The sequence below is a fragment of the Pimephales promelas genome, chromosome 14, assembly GCF_988280905.1.
Source record: "Pimephales promelas chromosome 14, fPimPro1.hap1.1, whole genome shotgun sequence".
Lineage (NCBI taxonomy): Eukaryota > Metazoa > Chordata > Actinopteri > Cypriniformes > Leuciscidae > Pimephales > Pimephales promelas.
The window spans coordinates 9,676,560-9,691,610 of record NC_142782.1 but is presented as its reverse complement, the minus strand read 5'-3'; the positions used below and the strand labels follow the sequence as shown (position 1 = coordinate 9,691,610).

Below are 15,051 nucleotides of genomic sequence, written 5' to 3'. Positions count from 1 at the left end.
CTCAATTCATGTCGCGTCTAAAATAGGACTAGGCTCATATAACGTCATTAGTGTAGTCTCCCCCTACTGGACGCATCAGGAACAACGAACAGGGGCTTAGGTCTGTCACCGCGGTCAAGCCAGCCGCAGTTTGAAAATACACGGTCAAGCCAGCCGCTAAAAAAATAAGGGTGTACGCCTATTACTATGAATACGGTAATTTCAAAATCTATTTTTCTTTCTTTCTTTCTATTTTTCTTTCTTTCTTTCTTTCTTTCTTTCTTTCTTTCTTTCTTTCTATTTTTCTTTCTTTCTTTCTTTTTTCTTTCTTTCTATTTTTCTTTCTTTCATTCTTTCTTTCTTTCTTTCATTCTTTCTTTCTATCTTTCCATTTTTCTTTCTTTCTATCTTTCTATTTTTCTTTCTTTCTTTCTTTTTTCTATTTTCTATTTTCTTTCTTTCTATCTTTCTTTCTATCTTTCTATTTTTCTTTCTTTCTATCTTTCTATTTTTCTTTCTTTCTATCTTTCTTTCTTTCTTTCTTTCTTTGTAATTAATCTATCTATCTAGCTGTTTTTTCTTTCTGTATTTCTTTCTTTCTTTCTTTCTTTCTATTTTTCTTTCTTTCTTTCTTTCTATTTTTCTTTCTTTCTATTTTTCTTTCTTTCATTCTTTCTATCTTTCTATTTTCTTTCTTTCATTCTTTCTTTCTTTGTAATCTATCTATCTATCTATCTATCTATCTATCTATCTATCTACTCATTTCGTCTTTGACATTTGTAATTCTTTGACATATGTTTTGTTTTTTTTCTTTACAGGTAACACCTCAAGACATTTTTTATGTACAGGTTTACAGCATAATTATTTGTAAAAAGAGATCAAATAAAGTATACACTCTTTTAAATGCCTCTTTTTTCATGTTTTTTTTTTGTATTAAAATGACAGTTTCTCTTGAATTAAATGTCCCATGTCCTAATGTCCCAATGCCTCTCTTCTACTTTAGACACCTATAAAAACCTATTTTCTAATAAGTAGAAAAAAACAATGGTCATGTCATGTACGGGACGTCCCATAGAGTGTGCACACCAATTATCTAACCATTTTACTGCAGCGTTTTGGAGATATGGGCCTCTATTCTTCTTTAGACACAAATAAAAACCTCATTTCTAATAAGTAGAAAAAAACAATGGTCAGGTCATGTACGGGACGTCCCATAGAGTGTGCTCACCAAATATCTAACCATTTTACTGCAGCGTTTTAGAGATATAGGCCTCTATTTTACTTTAGACACCTATAAAACCTCATTTCTAATAAGTAGAAAAAAACAATGGTCAGGTCATGTACGGGACGTCCCATAGAGTGTGCTCACCAAATATCTAACCATTTTACTGCAGCGTTTTGGAGATATAGGCCTTTATTCTACTTTAGACATAAATAAAAACCTCATTTCTAATAAGTAGAAAAAAACAATGGTCAGGTCATGTACGGGACGTCCCATAGAGTGTGCTCACCAAATATCTAACCATTTTACTGCAGCGTTTTAGAGATATAGGCCTCTATTCTACTTTAGACACCTATAAAAACCTCATTTCTAATAAGTAGAAAAAAACAATGGTCAGGTCATGTACAGGACATCCCATAGAGTGTGCTCACCAAATATCTAACAATTTTACTGCAGCATTTTGGCGATATAGAACATTATTGTACTATAAACACCAATAAAAACCTCATATCTAATAAGTAGAAAAAACAATAGTCAGGTCATGTACGGGACGTCCCATAGACTGTGTTCACCAAATATCTAACCATTTTACTGCAGCGTTTTGGAGATATAGGCCTCTATTTTACTTTAGACACAAATAAAAACCTCATTTCTAATAAGTAGAAAAAAAACAATGGTCAGGTCATGTACGGGACGTCCCATAGAGTGTGCTCACCAAATATCTAACTATTTTACTGCAGCGTTTTGGAGATATAGGCCTCTATTTTACTTTAGACACCTGTAAAAACCTCATTTCTAATAAGTAGAAAAAACAATGGTCAGGTCATGTACGGGACGTCCCATAGAGTGTGCTCACCAAATATCTTACCATTTTACTGCAGCGTTTTGGAGATAAAGGCAACTATTCAACTATAAACAACAATAAAAACCTAATTTCTAATAAGTAGAAAAAAACAATGGTCATTTCATGTACGGGACATCCCATAGAGTGTGCTCACCAATTATCTAGCAATTTTACTGCAGCGTTTTGGAGATATAGGCCTCTCTTCTACTTTGGACACCTATAAAAAATATTTTTTAATAAGTATAAAAAATCAATGGTCAGGTCATGTACGGGACGTCCCATAGAGTGTGCTCACCAATTATCTAGCCATTTTACTGCAGCGTTTTGAAGATATAGGCCTCTCTTCTACTTTAGACACCTATAAAAACCTATTTTCTAATAAGTAGAAAAAAACAATGGTCAGGTCATGTACGGGAAATCCCATAGAGTGTGCTCACCAATTATCTAGCAATTTTACTGCAGTTTTTTGGAGATATAGGCCTCTCTTCTATTTTAGACACCTATAAAAAATATTTTCTTATAAGTAGAAAAAAAACAATGATCAGGTCATGTACGGGACGTCCCATAGAGTACAACAACCTCATATCAAACAATTTTACTGTAGCATTTTGGAGAAATGTCCCATTATTCAACTTCAGAGGGCCATAAATACCTTATTTCTAATAAGTAGAAAAAACGAACGGTCAGTTCTTATACGAGACGTCCCATAAAGTATACCAAACCATTTTACTGTAGCATTTTGGAGAAATGTCACATTATTTGACTTCAGAGGGCCATAAATATCTCATTTTCAATAAGTAGAAAAAAATAACGGTCAGTTCTTATACGGGACGTCCCATAGAGTACACACACCTCATATCAAACAATTTTACTGTAGCATTTTGGAGAAATGTCACATTATTCGACTTCAGAGGCCCATAAATACCTCATTTCTAATAAGTAGAAAAAAATAATGGTCAGTTCTTATACGGGACGTCTCATACAGTACACACACCTCATATCAATGTCATGTAATACCGAGAACAGGAAGCAAATGCAGTTACTCCAGATTTAATGGTGATACTCAAGACAATGACACAGGTGTGAACAGATAACGCAGGGACTTCGATGGTCAAGGTGCGGTGAATCCTCGTGAAGTGAAGAGTGAAGACGAGACGAAACAATCCAACACAGAGACAACAAATCCACAGGACACGGAGATCAGGAAATCAGGAACCCAGGAATGCAAACACACCACCGACACCCGGACATCAAACAACGATCTGGCAAGGAAATGAGAATGAGGTGAGTATTTAAGCAGTGTGGGGATGAGCTGCAGCTGGTGATGATTAATGATGATCAGCTGGAGCGGATCAAGGAATGACAACATTCACGCCCACAGTACATGTGCTTTCATACCACAACACAAGCACGAGACAAGAAGGAAACATTGGATCTGTATACCGTGACAATCAATCCATTTTACTGTAGCATTTTGGAGAAATGTCACATTATTCAACTTCAGAGGCCCATAAATACCTCATTTTCAATAAGTAGAAAAAAATAACGGTCAGTTCTTATACGGGACATCCCATAGAGTACAACAACCTCATATCAAACCATTTTACTGTAGCATTTTGGAGTAATGTCCCATTATTCGACTTCAGAGGCCCATGAATACCTTATTTCTAATAAGTAGAAAAAACTAATGGCCAATTCTTATATGGGACGTCCCACACAGTACACACACCTCATATCAAACCATTTTACTGCAGCATTTTGGAGAAATGTCACATTATTCGACTTCAGAGGGCCATAAATACCTAATTTTCAATAAGTAGAAAAAAATAAAGGTCAGTTCTTATACGGGACGTCCCATACAGTATACACACCTCATATCAAATAATTTTACTGTAGCATTTTGAAGAAATGTAACATTATTCGACTTTAGAGGCCCATAAATACCTAATTTCTAATAATTAGTAAAAAATAACTGTCAGTTCTTATATGGGACGTCCCATACAGTACACAAACCTCATATCAAACTATTTTACTGTAGCATTTTGGAGAAATGTCACATTATTCAACTTCAGAGGCCCATAAATACCTGATTTCTAATAAGTAGAAAAAACGAACGGTCAGTTCTTATACAGGACGTCATATAAAGTATACACACCTCATATCAAAATAGCTAGATAATTGGTGAGCACACTCTATGGGACGTCCCGTACATGAAATGACCATTGTTTTTTTCTACTTATTAGAAATTAGGTTTTTATTGTTGTTTATAGTTGAATAGTGGCCTTTATCTCCAAAACGCTGCAGTAAAATGGTTAGATAATTGGTGTGCACACTCTATGGGACGTCCCGTACATGACCTGACCATTGCTTTTTTATACTTATTAGAAACGACGTTTTTATTTGTGTCTAAAGTGGAATAGAGGCCTATATCTCCAAAACGCTGCAGTAAAATGGTTAGATATTTGGTGAGCACACTCTATGGGACGTCCCGTACATGACCTGACCATTGCTTTTTTCTACTTATTGGAAAATAGGTTTTTATAGGTGTCTAAAGTAGAGGAGAGGCCTATATCTTCAAAACGCTGCAGTAAAATGGCTAGATAAGTGGTGAGCACACTCTATGGGATGTCCCATACATGACCTGACCATTGTTTTTTTTCTACTTATTAGAAAATATTTTTTTTATAGGTGTCTAAAGTAGAAGAGAGGCTTATATCTCCAAAACACTGCAGTAAAATTGCTAGATAATTGGTGAGCACACTCTATGGGACGTCCCGTACATTACCTGACCATTGCTTTTTTGTACTTATTAGAAAATAGGTTTTTATAGGTGTCTAAAGTAGAAGAGAGGCCTATATCTTCAAAACGCTGCAGTAAAATGGCTAGATAATTGGTGAGCACACTCTATGGGACGTCCCGTACATGACCTGACCATTTTTTTTTCTACTTATTAGAAATGAGGTTTTTATTTGTGTCTAAAGTAAAAGAGAGGCCTATATCTCCAAAACGCTGCAGTAAAATGGTTAGATAATTGGTGTGCACACTGTATGGGACATCCCGTACATGACCTGACCATTGTTTTTTTATACTTATTAAAAAATATTTTTTATTTGTGTCTAAAGTAGAAGAGAGGCCTATATCTCCAAAATGCTGCAGTAAAATGGTTAGATAATTGGTGAGCACACTCTATGGGACGTCCCGTACATGACCTGACCATTGCTTTTTTGTACTTATTAGAAAATAGGTTTTTATAGGTGTCTAAAGTAGAAGAGAGGCCTATATCTTCAAACCGCTGCAGTAAAATGGCTAAATAATTGGTGAGCACACTCTATGGGACGTCCCGTACATGACCTGACCATTTTTTTTCTACTCATTAGAAATGAGGTTTTTATTTGTGTCTAAAGTAGAAAAGAGGCCTATATCTCCAAAACGCTGCAGTAAAATGGTTAGATAATTGGTGTGCACACTCTATGGGACGTCCCGTACATGACCTGACCATTGTTTTTTTTTTACTTATTAAAAAATATTTTTTATTTGTGTCTAAAGTAGAAGAGAGGCCTATATCTCCAAAACGCTGCAGTAAAATGGTTAGATAATTGGTGAGCACACTCTATGGGACGTCCCGTACATGACCTGACCATTGCTTTTTTGTACTTATTAGAAAATAGGTTTTTATAGGTGTCTAAAGTAGAAGAGAGGCCTATATCTTCAAAACGCTGCAGTAAAATGGCTAGATAATTGGTGAGCACACTCTATGGGACGTCCCGTACATGACCTGACCATTTTTTTTCTACTCATTAGAAATGAGGTTTTTATTTGTGTCTAAAGTAGAAAAGAGGCCTATATCTCCAAAACGCTGCAGTAAAATGGTTAGATAATTGGTGTGCACACTCTATGGGACGTCCCGTACATGACCTGACCATTGTTTTTTTATACTTATTAAAAAATATTTTTTATTTGTGTCTAAAGTAGAAGAGAGGCCTATATCTCCAAAACGCTGCAGTAAAATGGTTAGATAATTGGTGTGCACACTGGTTTTTTCTACTTATTTGAAATGAGGTTTTTATTTGTGTCTAAAGTAGAAAAGAGGCCTATATCTTCAAAACGCTGCAGTAAAATGGTTAGATAATTGGTGTGCACACTCTATGGGACGTCCCGTACATGACCTGACCATTGTTTTTTTATACTTATTAAAAAATATTTTTTATAGGTGTCCAAAGTAGAAGAGAGGCCTATATCTCCAAAACGCTGCAGTAAAATTGCTAGATAATTGGTGAGCACACTCTATGGGACGTCCTGTACATGAAATGACCATTGTTTTTTTCTACTTATTAGAAATTAGGTTTTTATTGTTGTTTATAGTTGAATAGTTGCCTTTATCTCCAAAACACTGCAGTAAAATGGTAAGATATTTGGTGAGCACACTCTATGGGACGTCCCGTACATGACCTGACCATTGTTTTTTTCTACTTATTAGAAATGAGGTCTTTACAGGTGTCTAAAGTAGAATAGAGGCCTATATCTCCAAAACGCTGCAGTAAAATAGTTAGATATTTGGTGAGCACACTCTATGGGACGTCCCGTACATGACCTGACCATTGTTTTTTTCTACTTATTAGAAATTAGGTTTTTATTTGTGTCTAAAGTAGAATAGAGGCCTATATCTCTAAAACGCTGCAGTAAAATGGTTAGATATTTGGTGAGCACACTCTATGGGACGTCCCGTACATGACCTGACCATTGTTTTTTTTATACTTATTAAAAAATATTTTTTATAGGTGTCCAAAGTAGAAGAGAGGCCTATATCTCCAAAACGCTGCAGTAAAATTGCTAGATAATTGGTGAGCACACTCTATGGGACGTCCTGTACATGAAATGATCATTGTTTTTTTCTATTTATTAGAAATGAGGTTTTTATAGGTGTCTAAATTAGAATAGAGGCCTATATCTCTAAAACGCTGCAGTAAAATGGTTAGATATTTGGTGAGCACACTCTTTGGGACGTCCCGTACATGACCTGACCATTGTTTTTTTCTACTTATTAGAAATGAGGTTTTTATTTGTGTCTAAAGTAGAATAGAGGCCTATATCTCTAAAAGCGCTGCAGTAAAATGGTTAGATATTTGGTGAGCACACTCTATGGGACGTCCCGTACATGACATGACCATTGTTTTTTTCTACTTATTAGAAAATAGGTTTTTATAGGTGTCTAAAGTAGAAGAGAGGCATTGGGACATTAGGACATGGGACATTTAATTCAAGAGAAACTGTCATTTTAATACTAAAAAAACATGAAAAAAGAGGCATTTAAAAAGAGTGTATACTTTATTTGATCTCTTTTTACAAATAATTATGCTGTAAACCTGTACATAAAAAATGTCTTGAGGTGTTACAAATTACAAATGTCAAAGACGAAATGAGTAGATAGATAGATAGATAGATAGATAGATAGATAGATAGATAGATAGATAGATAGATAGATAGATAGATAGATAGATAGATAGATTACAAAGAAAGAAAGAATGAAAGAAAGAAAATAGAAAGATAGAAAGAATGAAAGAAAGAAAAATAGAAAAATAGAAAGAAAAATAGAAAGAAAGAAAGAAAGAAAGAAAGAAAGAAATACAGAAAGAAAAAACAGCTAGATAGATAGATAGATAGATAGATAGATAGATAGATAGATTAATTACAAAGAAAGAAAGAAAGAAAGAAAGAAAGAAAGAAAGAAAGAAAAATAGAAAGATAGAAAGAAAGAAAAATAGAAAGATAGAAAGAAAGATAGAAAGAAAGAAAATAGAAAAAAGAAAGAAAGAAAAATAGAAAGATAGAAAGAATGAAAGAAAGAAAGAAAGAAAGAAAGAAAGAAAGAAAGAAAGAAAGAAAGAAAGAAAGAAAGAAAGAAAGAAAGAAAAAAGAAAGAAAGAAAAATAGAAAGAAAGAATGAAAGAAAGAAAAATAGAAAGAAAGAAAGAAAGAAAGAAAGAAAGAAAGAAAACTAGAAAGAAAGAATGAAAGAAAGAAAAATAGAAAGAAAGAAAGAAAAATAGAAAGAAAGAAAGAAAAATAGAAAGAAAGAAAGAAAGAAAGAAAGAAAGAAAGAAAGAAAGAAAGAAAGAAAGAAAGAAAGAAAGAAAGAAAGAAAGAAATGATAGATAGATAGATAGATAGATAGATAGATAGATAGATAGATAGATAGATAGATAGATAGATAGATAGATAGATAGATAGATAGATAGATAGATAGATAGATAGATAGATAGATAGATAGATAGATAGATAGATAGATAGATAGATTGATTGAGCTGGGCAACTGAAGCGCCATGAAAGCGCATTCTCTCTGCCGTTACTGAAATTACCGTATTCATAGTAATAGGCGTACACCCTTATTTTTTTAGCGGCTGGCTTGAGACTGGCTGGCTTGACCGTGTATTTTCAACCTGCGGCTGGCTTGACCGCGGTAAACTGTCAGGGGCGTAAAACTGCCGGCTCCAGGTCTGCAGCCTCCCCCTACTCGTTCAAGTTGACAGCCGCTATAGCAGCACAGCAGCTGCAGCGTTGATAGGTGGCCTGACCATGACGAGTCTCATGACGACATTAGGGCCTGAAGGCGGAAGTAAGACAGACAATCAACAACTGAACACGGAACAGCGATTGACGTATAGAAACAAACAGACTCAGAGGGATTTCTTAGTTTCGGATAATATAAAATAATATGTCCGTTTTCGGCAAATTGTTTGGCGGTGGGGGGAAAGGCGGGAAAGGCCCAAATCCACAAGAAGCAATCCAGAAACTCCGTGAGACAGAAGAGATGTTAACCAAGAAACAAGAGTATTTAGAGCAAAAAATTGATGCGGAGCTATTAACAGCAAAGAAAAACGGCACGAAAAACAAACGAGGTATGTATTAAAACGAATCCTCCTGTTTTTACATGTGTGTTAAATAACTTTAAAAAGAAAGCTACCCTCTTCTTTCGCCCTAACGTTAACGTTACCTGTCTTCGATTTCAGTATGGTTGGGTAGCAAAGTTACACCCTTGCGTCATTTGACCTAAACTGAGTGATAATCGAAACTATGAAGTCGATTTATATCGACCTATGTCGGGTAGAAGAACATATACATATATATGGAAAAACGTAGATAGGAACATTAAAGTCCCTGCTGTCACGAAACTGATTAAAAGAGTTTTGACTTAAGAATCGGATTTCATATCGCTTCGTTACGTCTGATTAGTGTCATGTGATATGTTGTGAAAGAACAGCCATTAACAGGGAACATGGTTAACTACATCGAGTGTATTGTAAACATCCCAACATGCTGGGAATTTTTTGTTTGGGTATGGTTGAATGTTAACTTTATTGATAACCTGGGAAAAAGTTAATTACATATGTGAGAATCTAGTTGATTTTATTTATTTTGTTCATGGCATGTAAATGTAGATGAATGATGAATGGGAAAATGCCCCAATTAGCCTGAATTAACCCTATATATAATTTGTATTTATATATTTTTTACCATTAAGTTATGGTGTGCATGTCTGCCTTTTTCTTTCTCAAGCTGCTTTACAGGCCCTGAAAAGAAAGAAGCGATATGAAAAGCAACTAGCTCAGATAGATGGAACTCTCTCCACTATTGAATTCCAGCGAGAAGCATTGGAGAATGCCAATACAAACACAGAAGTGCTTAAAAACATGGGTTTTGCTGCCAAAGCTATGAAGACAGCCCATGAAAATATGTAAGATACCTGTTGTGGATGTCCTGTTTATTCCTTAGTACAGAATGCAGCACATACTGATGTTATTGAATGTTTTCAGGGATCTTGACAAAGTGGATGACCTCATGCAAGACATCACAGACCAGCAGGAGTTGGCACAGGAGATTTCTGATGCCATTTCACGACCTGTAGGTTTTGGAGAAGACTTTGATGAGGTGAGTTTTTTTATGTGCTCTCTAGTGTCTCCCCAACATAAAGTTTTAGGAATAAAAAACATTGTGACTGCATTATTTTAAGTGACATTGGTCATGTGACTCAGATCCTTTTGCTTACATTGAAGCACTAGAATGCTGGAGAACATGATCATCACAATTAACACAAACTTGTAGAGTTATGTGCTGCTAACAATAAAGCAAAAGGAAAATGAAGCAGATACCTAGGAAATTAGAAATTAACTTTTGGTAATTTTTCAGTTCAACATAGAAAAAATAGCAATAGAAGTATTTTCACTACTGGACGTTTTTGTTGCACGGTGCATGTGTTAACCGTTCTACCTAACCCTCTGATTATGGTTGTTAATACATTTATTGAAATGGTTGTTAATACATTTTACATAGATGTATCCCTCATTGCTTTTTGCTCCAACATTCTCTTCAAATGCTGTTTTTACAGATGTTGAATGAACAATAAGATTCTATCTTTTTCTAGGATGAGCTCTTGGCTGAATTGGAGGAGTTGGAACAGGAGGAACTAGACAAGAATCTGCTGGAAATTAGTGGCACAGAGGATGTCCCCTTGCCCAGTGTGCCTTCAAATCCATTACCCAAAAAAACAGCTATCGGTTCGTTTCATGCTGTTCATACATATCAACATAGTACCAAAATTCATGTGATTTAGGTCTATTAAAAATGTATTAATTTTTGTTAATGTTGTTAATGTAAAAAATACAACTGTTCATTGTTCATGTTAGTTCACAGTGCATTAACTAATGTTACCAAATACAACCTTTACTAAATAAATGCTAAAGAAGTATTGTTCATTCTTAGTTCATGTTAACTTAGACTCTTAACTAATGAACCTTATTGTGCCGAAAAATCTATTGACTGACTATTGTAGATTAGTAATTATTTGTTTTGTATCTCACAAACTAAAAAATACTTTTAAATCAAAAGTAAATCAAAACTTTACATATGAAGTTGGACTTTGGTAAGTTGGTAGAATACCACTTTAATAGTCTTTAGTACTAACATGCAGAGAGGTTCCCCCGTGGAAACCCTCAATAACCATCTGTCTGTGTTTCTCCAGCCCACAAAAAGAGAGAAGAGGAGGATGAGGATGACATGGAAGAACTCAAGGCATGGGCCATGTGAATTTACCCAGTCTGACAGACTTTCATTGCTTGTCCTTGTCGGCGTGTGTAGGCAAACCCATGTACCTTCAGAGGGTTAACACTACAAAACAAATCTTCTGAGTTACCATGGCTCTAGCAGTATGGCTATAATAAGTCTAGAAAAACAAGAGTTACAAACAAAAATGGATATGAAGCAGGTTTTTAAATTAAATAAGACAATACAATCTGATGACATAATATGTGACGTGACCCTTAAATATTTGGCCATTGTAAGGTAATGCATTAATGTTTCTAATTTTTGGTTTTTTATTTGACTTCAGAAACTGGTTGTTTTGATTTGTCATGAAATTAGCATGTTTGCCAACACACAAGTTTCATATTCACTTTCTCTCATCTCGTCTGATATATTAAATATGTTCAGTGCTGTTGTTTGCTTCAAACTTTGATCTTAATGTGTTCTGTTATTAATGTTATTCAGCACTTCCAACAACATAAACATTTTTACATCTTGTTGGCAATACCATAATGGTTTGGTAACAAACAAAAAACCCTGGATTAACTGACATTAGCTTATTATATATATATATATATATATATATATATATATATATATATATATATATATAATGACTGCCCATCATGTATTGTTTGGTACTGTGTCCGAATAGTTGCAGAGAATTACCTATTTAATAACAGACTTTTCCCCCTGAGATATTTTCTGGTCTGATTCATTGATATCCTGAGGGTTTCCTCCTGGCAGTAGATGACTGTAATTATTCAAAACATACAAAATAAACAATACTACATTTTTTTTCCTCCGAAGGGAGCATATACTTTTTTGAAAAATGCTGTATCTATTCAGGTTGAGGCATATTTGGTGTTTGTGTATATTTGAAAAAAATCAGAGGGTGTTTATTTGAGAGATCATTAAACTTTTGGATTCCTTTTCTTTGGTGGTGTTAGTCTTTCTGTGGCATCTACCGTAGTTCTTGTTAAAATTATGTATAAAAAAGTCACTTCTGTCTTGGTTCTTGTACTCAAAAGCATACAATGATGTGTGATATGTTATGTGCCTTATTTAATGGCAAACAATGGCATGTCTTTGAATGACTAACTGCAAAATCCCTCAGCTGACGGATCAAATTTACTGGGAAGAGTGTGGTGTATATTGTTTATTCCTCTCGTCTTTTTTGTTATTCCTTACTAAGTCCCTTTTCATGTTCTTTATTTTACTTTAATGTAGGTAAGGGGTTTAGATGGATTAATTTTAAATAAACCACATGACATGTTCGATTCATGGTGTTTGCCATACATGTTTGGAAGAAGCTACAAACCAAACTAATAATAAAAAATAATAATAATTATTATAAATCTAAAATGAAACACATCTTTGGCAACACCTGAAATAGCATCCTTGTCATGTGAACAGTGTAAAGGATGTCTTTTTGGATGATGTGGGGGAGGTGTGATTCTTGGTTTGAAATTGTAGCCTAATACAATAAGATTTAAATTGTACATTTTGAGAATGTCATATGTTTTTTTTTTCTTTGTCAGATTTCTTTATTGTTTAATGTAATAAGAAAAAGTTCAATAATAAAAAAAAAACTATACCATAGGCGGAAAACAGAGGGTCATGTGACAATATGATGTCATTTTGTAGGACAATGTCTATGGACAACTCGGAAGCTAGCAGCGCATGGGTTCCATCGGTCGAAAAGCAATGCATTTTCAATGCAAGTTAATCCAAAATTTATACATTTTGAAGCCTATATAAAGATTTTAAAAAACACAATCATACACAATAAAGTTTAAAAAAAAATACAAGCAGGTTATAACTGTGTGTTCTATGTCATATATCAAAACATGGAAATATTTAGAGGCTTTGTTCACCACAGACCTTATTTCAAGCGATTTAGCAAAAACCCATTCAAAAATCCCATAGGCTTTAGAGCGAGGGAACCGTAGTGCTAAGATGCTCTCACTTCCGCGTTTTGGTCTACAGTGACGTCTTAACTTCGGCACTCTATTTGTGAAAGATTAGGCAAGAAAGTAAAACCTAATTTCACAATGTGTTTCGTTCCTATACAAATGTTCTAAAAAATGATGAAAAGTGAAAATACAAAAAGACTTTGCTACAATAGAAGAATATGAATTGAAAAGTAAAACCCTAGCGCCCTTTTTTTCTTTTACTTTATTTTCTGTTATGCACTTTTGCACCTTATCCTAGTAATATTGTAAAGATATATTTTTGTTGCAATGTTGTTTTTACATGACATATTGTTCAATAAAAAATTAAGTACGCGGGTCACGGACGACCTACTTCCGGCGAGATTCTAGTGTGCAGACGATGGACATTTTATTATCCCATGATGCCACGGTAGAGGATTTGTCATGTTCTTTTTAATAAAGTAAATACCCCATATCCTCAACCTACATTGTCTTTGAACGGCATTCAATTACTTGATAAAAAATGTAACAATAAATATATTCGTCGAATATTGCAAAGTAAAAACAAAGTCGTTCCAAGAGGAAAATTTTTCTGGAATTCACAGTTGGATGGAAAAAAAAACATGGCTTTTACCTAATGAATTTAGCATTTCCAACAAGGTAAAAGAAGTGCATTTTAAAATCTTACATAAAATTTATCCTGTAAATTCAATTATATCCAAATATGTGGATGTTGATAGCTCCTGTTCTTTTTGTGGATGTGCTGATGAAACTTTTACTCATCTTTTCTTTCATTGTGATTCTACAAAGAAGTTTTGGTCTGATTTAAATTATTTCATATTCAATCCTCCCATGATGATTTATAACTTTTCTCTCAAGGATGTAATATGTTATTATGATAATAGTAAGGATCAATCTCTAATTCATGTGGTGAACTTTCTCATTTTATTGGGGACATTTTTTATTCATAAGCAGAAATTCTTAGGGTCTCAACCCTCATTCCCTTTATTTTTAGTAGAACTGAAATTACTTTTCAATTCTCTTACCCTGATAGATAATAAGAAGTGTAATAGACTTATAGAGTGCTATAAAAATATATTTGGTAAGCTTCCCTGATACTATAGTGATTAATTTTTTTATTCGCTTATATTTATTGGCTGTGTAAGAGGAATTTACTATTTATATTCTGTGGCTAGCTATTTTTATTGTATTTTTATTTATTTATTTATTCATTTATTTTATTTAAATGGAATAATTGTAATGCATATGTATGGATATGTTTGTGTGTGTGTGTGTGTGTGTGTGTGTGTGTGTGTGTGTGTGTGTGTGTGTGTGTGTGTGTGTGTGTGTGTGTGTGTGTGTGTGTGTGTGTGTGTGTGTGTGTGTGTGTGTGTGTGTGTGTGTTTGTGTGTATATGTCCATATTTGTTTGTTTTTTTTATGCTTATATTTTATGATATGAGAAATTTGTTTCTTTCTATTTCTGTTTGGTGTTTGAAAGTATCTGAAAAAAAAACTGAAAACTGAACACTACAAAACTGACACTGGTAGGTCACATGCCAATCAGGATCATGTAGGGCAGACAATACAGTAAGTAATAATTTTCGCTTAGTCCTAGATTTAACTGATTATGAGTATATATTGATAGTGAAAGTTTTATATTTTTTGTAGATTTTCATAAAGCATTTGACACCGTTGACCACAAATTTATGTTTGAGAATTGGGATTTTTTTGGCTTTGGTAATTTCTTTAAAAGGGCCATTTATATATTATATAATGGGTGTAATAGCATAAAACTTGCACATGGTACTATCCCCATATCTCTTTTAGAAAAAGAGGCATAAGGCAAGGGATGCCCAATCTCCTTTTTTGTTTTTACTTGTAACTCAGACAATGACTCGTTTACAAATATTACAATATAAATATAATTTTCACAGAATCAGGATTTTAGAAAGATAAATAAAATGCTGTCAATTAGTAAATTATGATACACTAATA

At 34.1% G+C, this 15,051-nt stretch overlaps 1 protein-coding gene across 1 annotated transcript; it reads left to right on the top strand.

Moving 5' to 3' along the window:
- Window positions 1-8,638: 8,638 nt before the first annotated feature.
- On the top strand, window positions 8,639-11,535 carry chmp4bb (charged multivesicular body protein 4Bb). Its single transcript, XM_039665460.2, has 5 exons — window positions 8,639-8,941; window positions 9,600-9,777; window positions 9,857-9,971; window positions 10,465-10,597; window positions 11,062-11,535. Exons 1-5 carry the CDS (start codon window positions 8,758-8,760, stop codon window positions 11,124-11,126), a joined length of 675 nt encoding a protein of 224 aa, XP_039521394.1. The 5' UTR covers window positions 8,639-8,757; the 3' UTR covers window positions 11,127-11,535.
- The last annotated feature ends 3,516 nt before the right edge of the window (window positions 11,536-15,051 follow it).

Coding starts and splice junctions, on each gene's coding strand:
- chmp4bb (XM_039665460.2), top strand. CDS start 8,758: ATGTCCGTTTTCGGCAAATTGTTTGGCGGTGGGGGGAAAGGCGGGAAA. Junction 8,942..9,599: donor CGGCACGAAAAACAAACGAG/GTATGTATTAAA, acceptor TTCTTTCTCAAG/CTGCTTTACAGGCCCTGAAA. Junction 9,778..9,856: donor AAGACAGCCCATGAAAATAT/GTAAGATACCTG, acceptor GAATGTTTTCAG/GGATCTTGACAAAGTGGATG.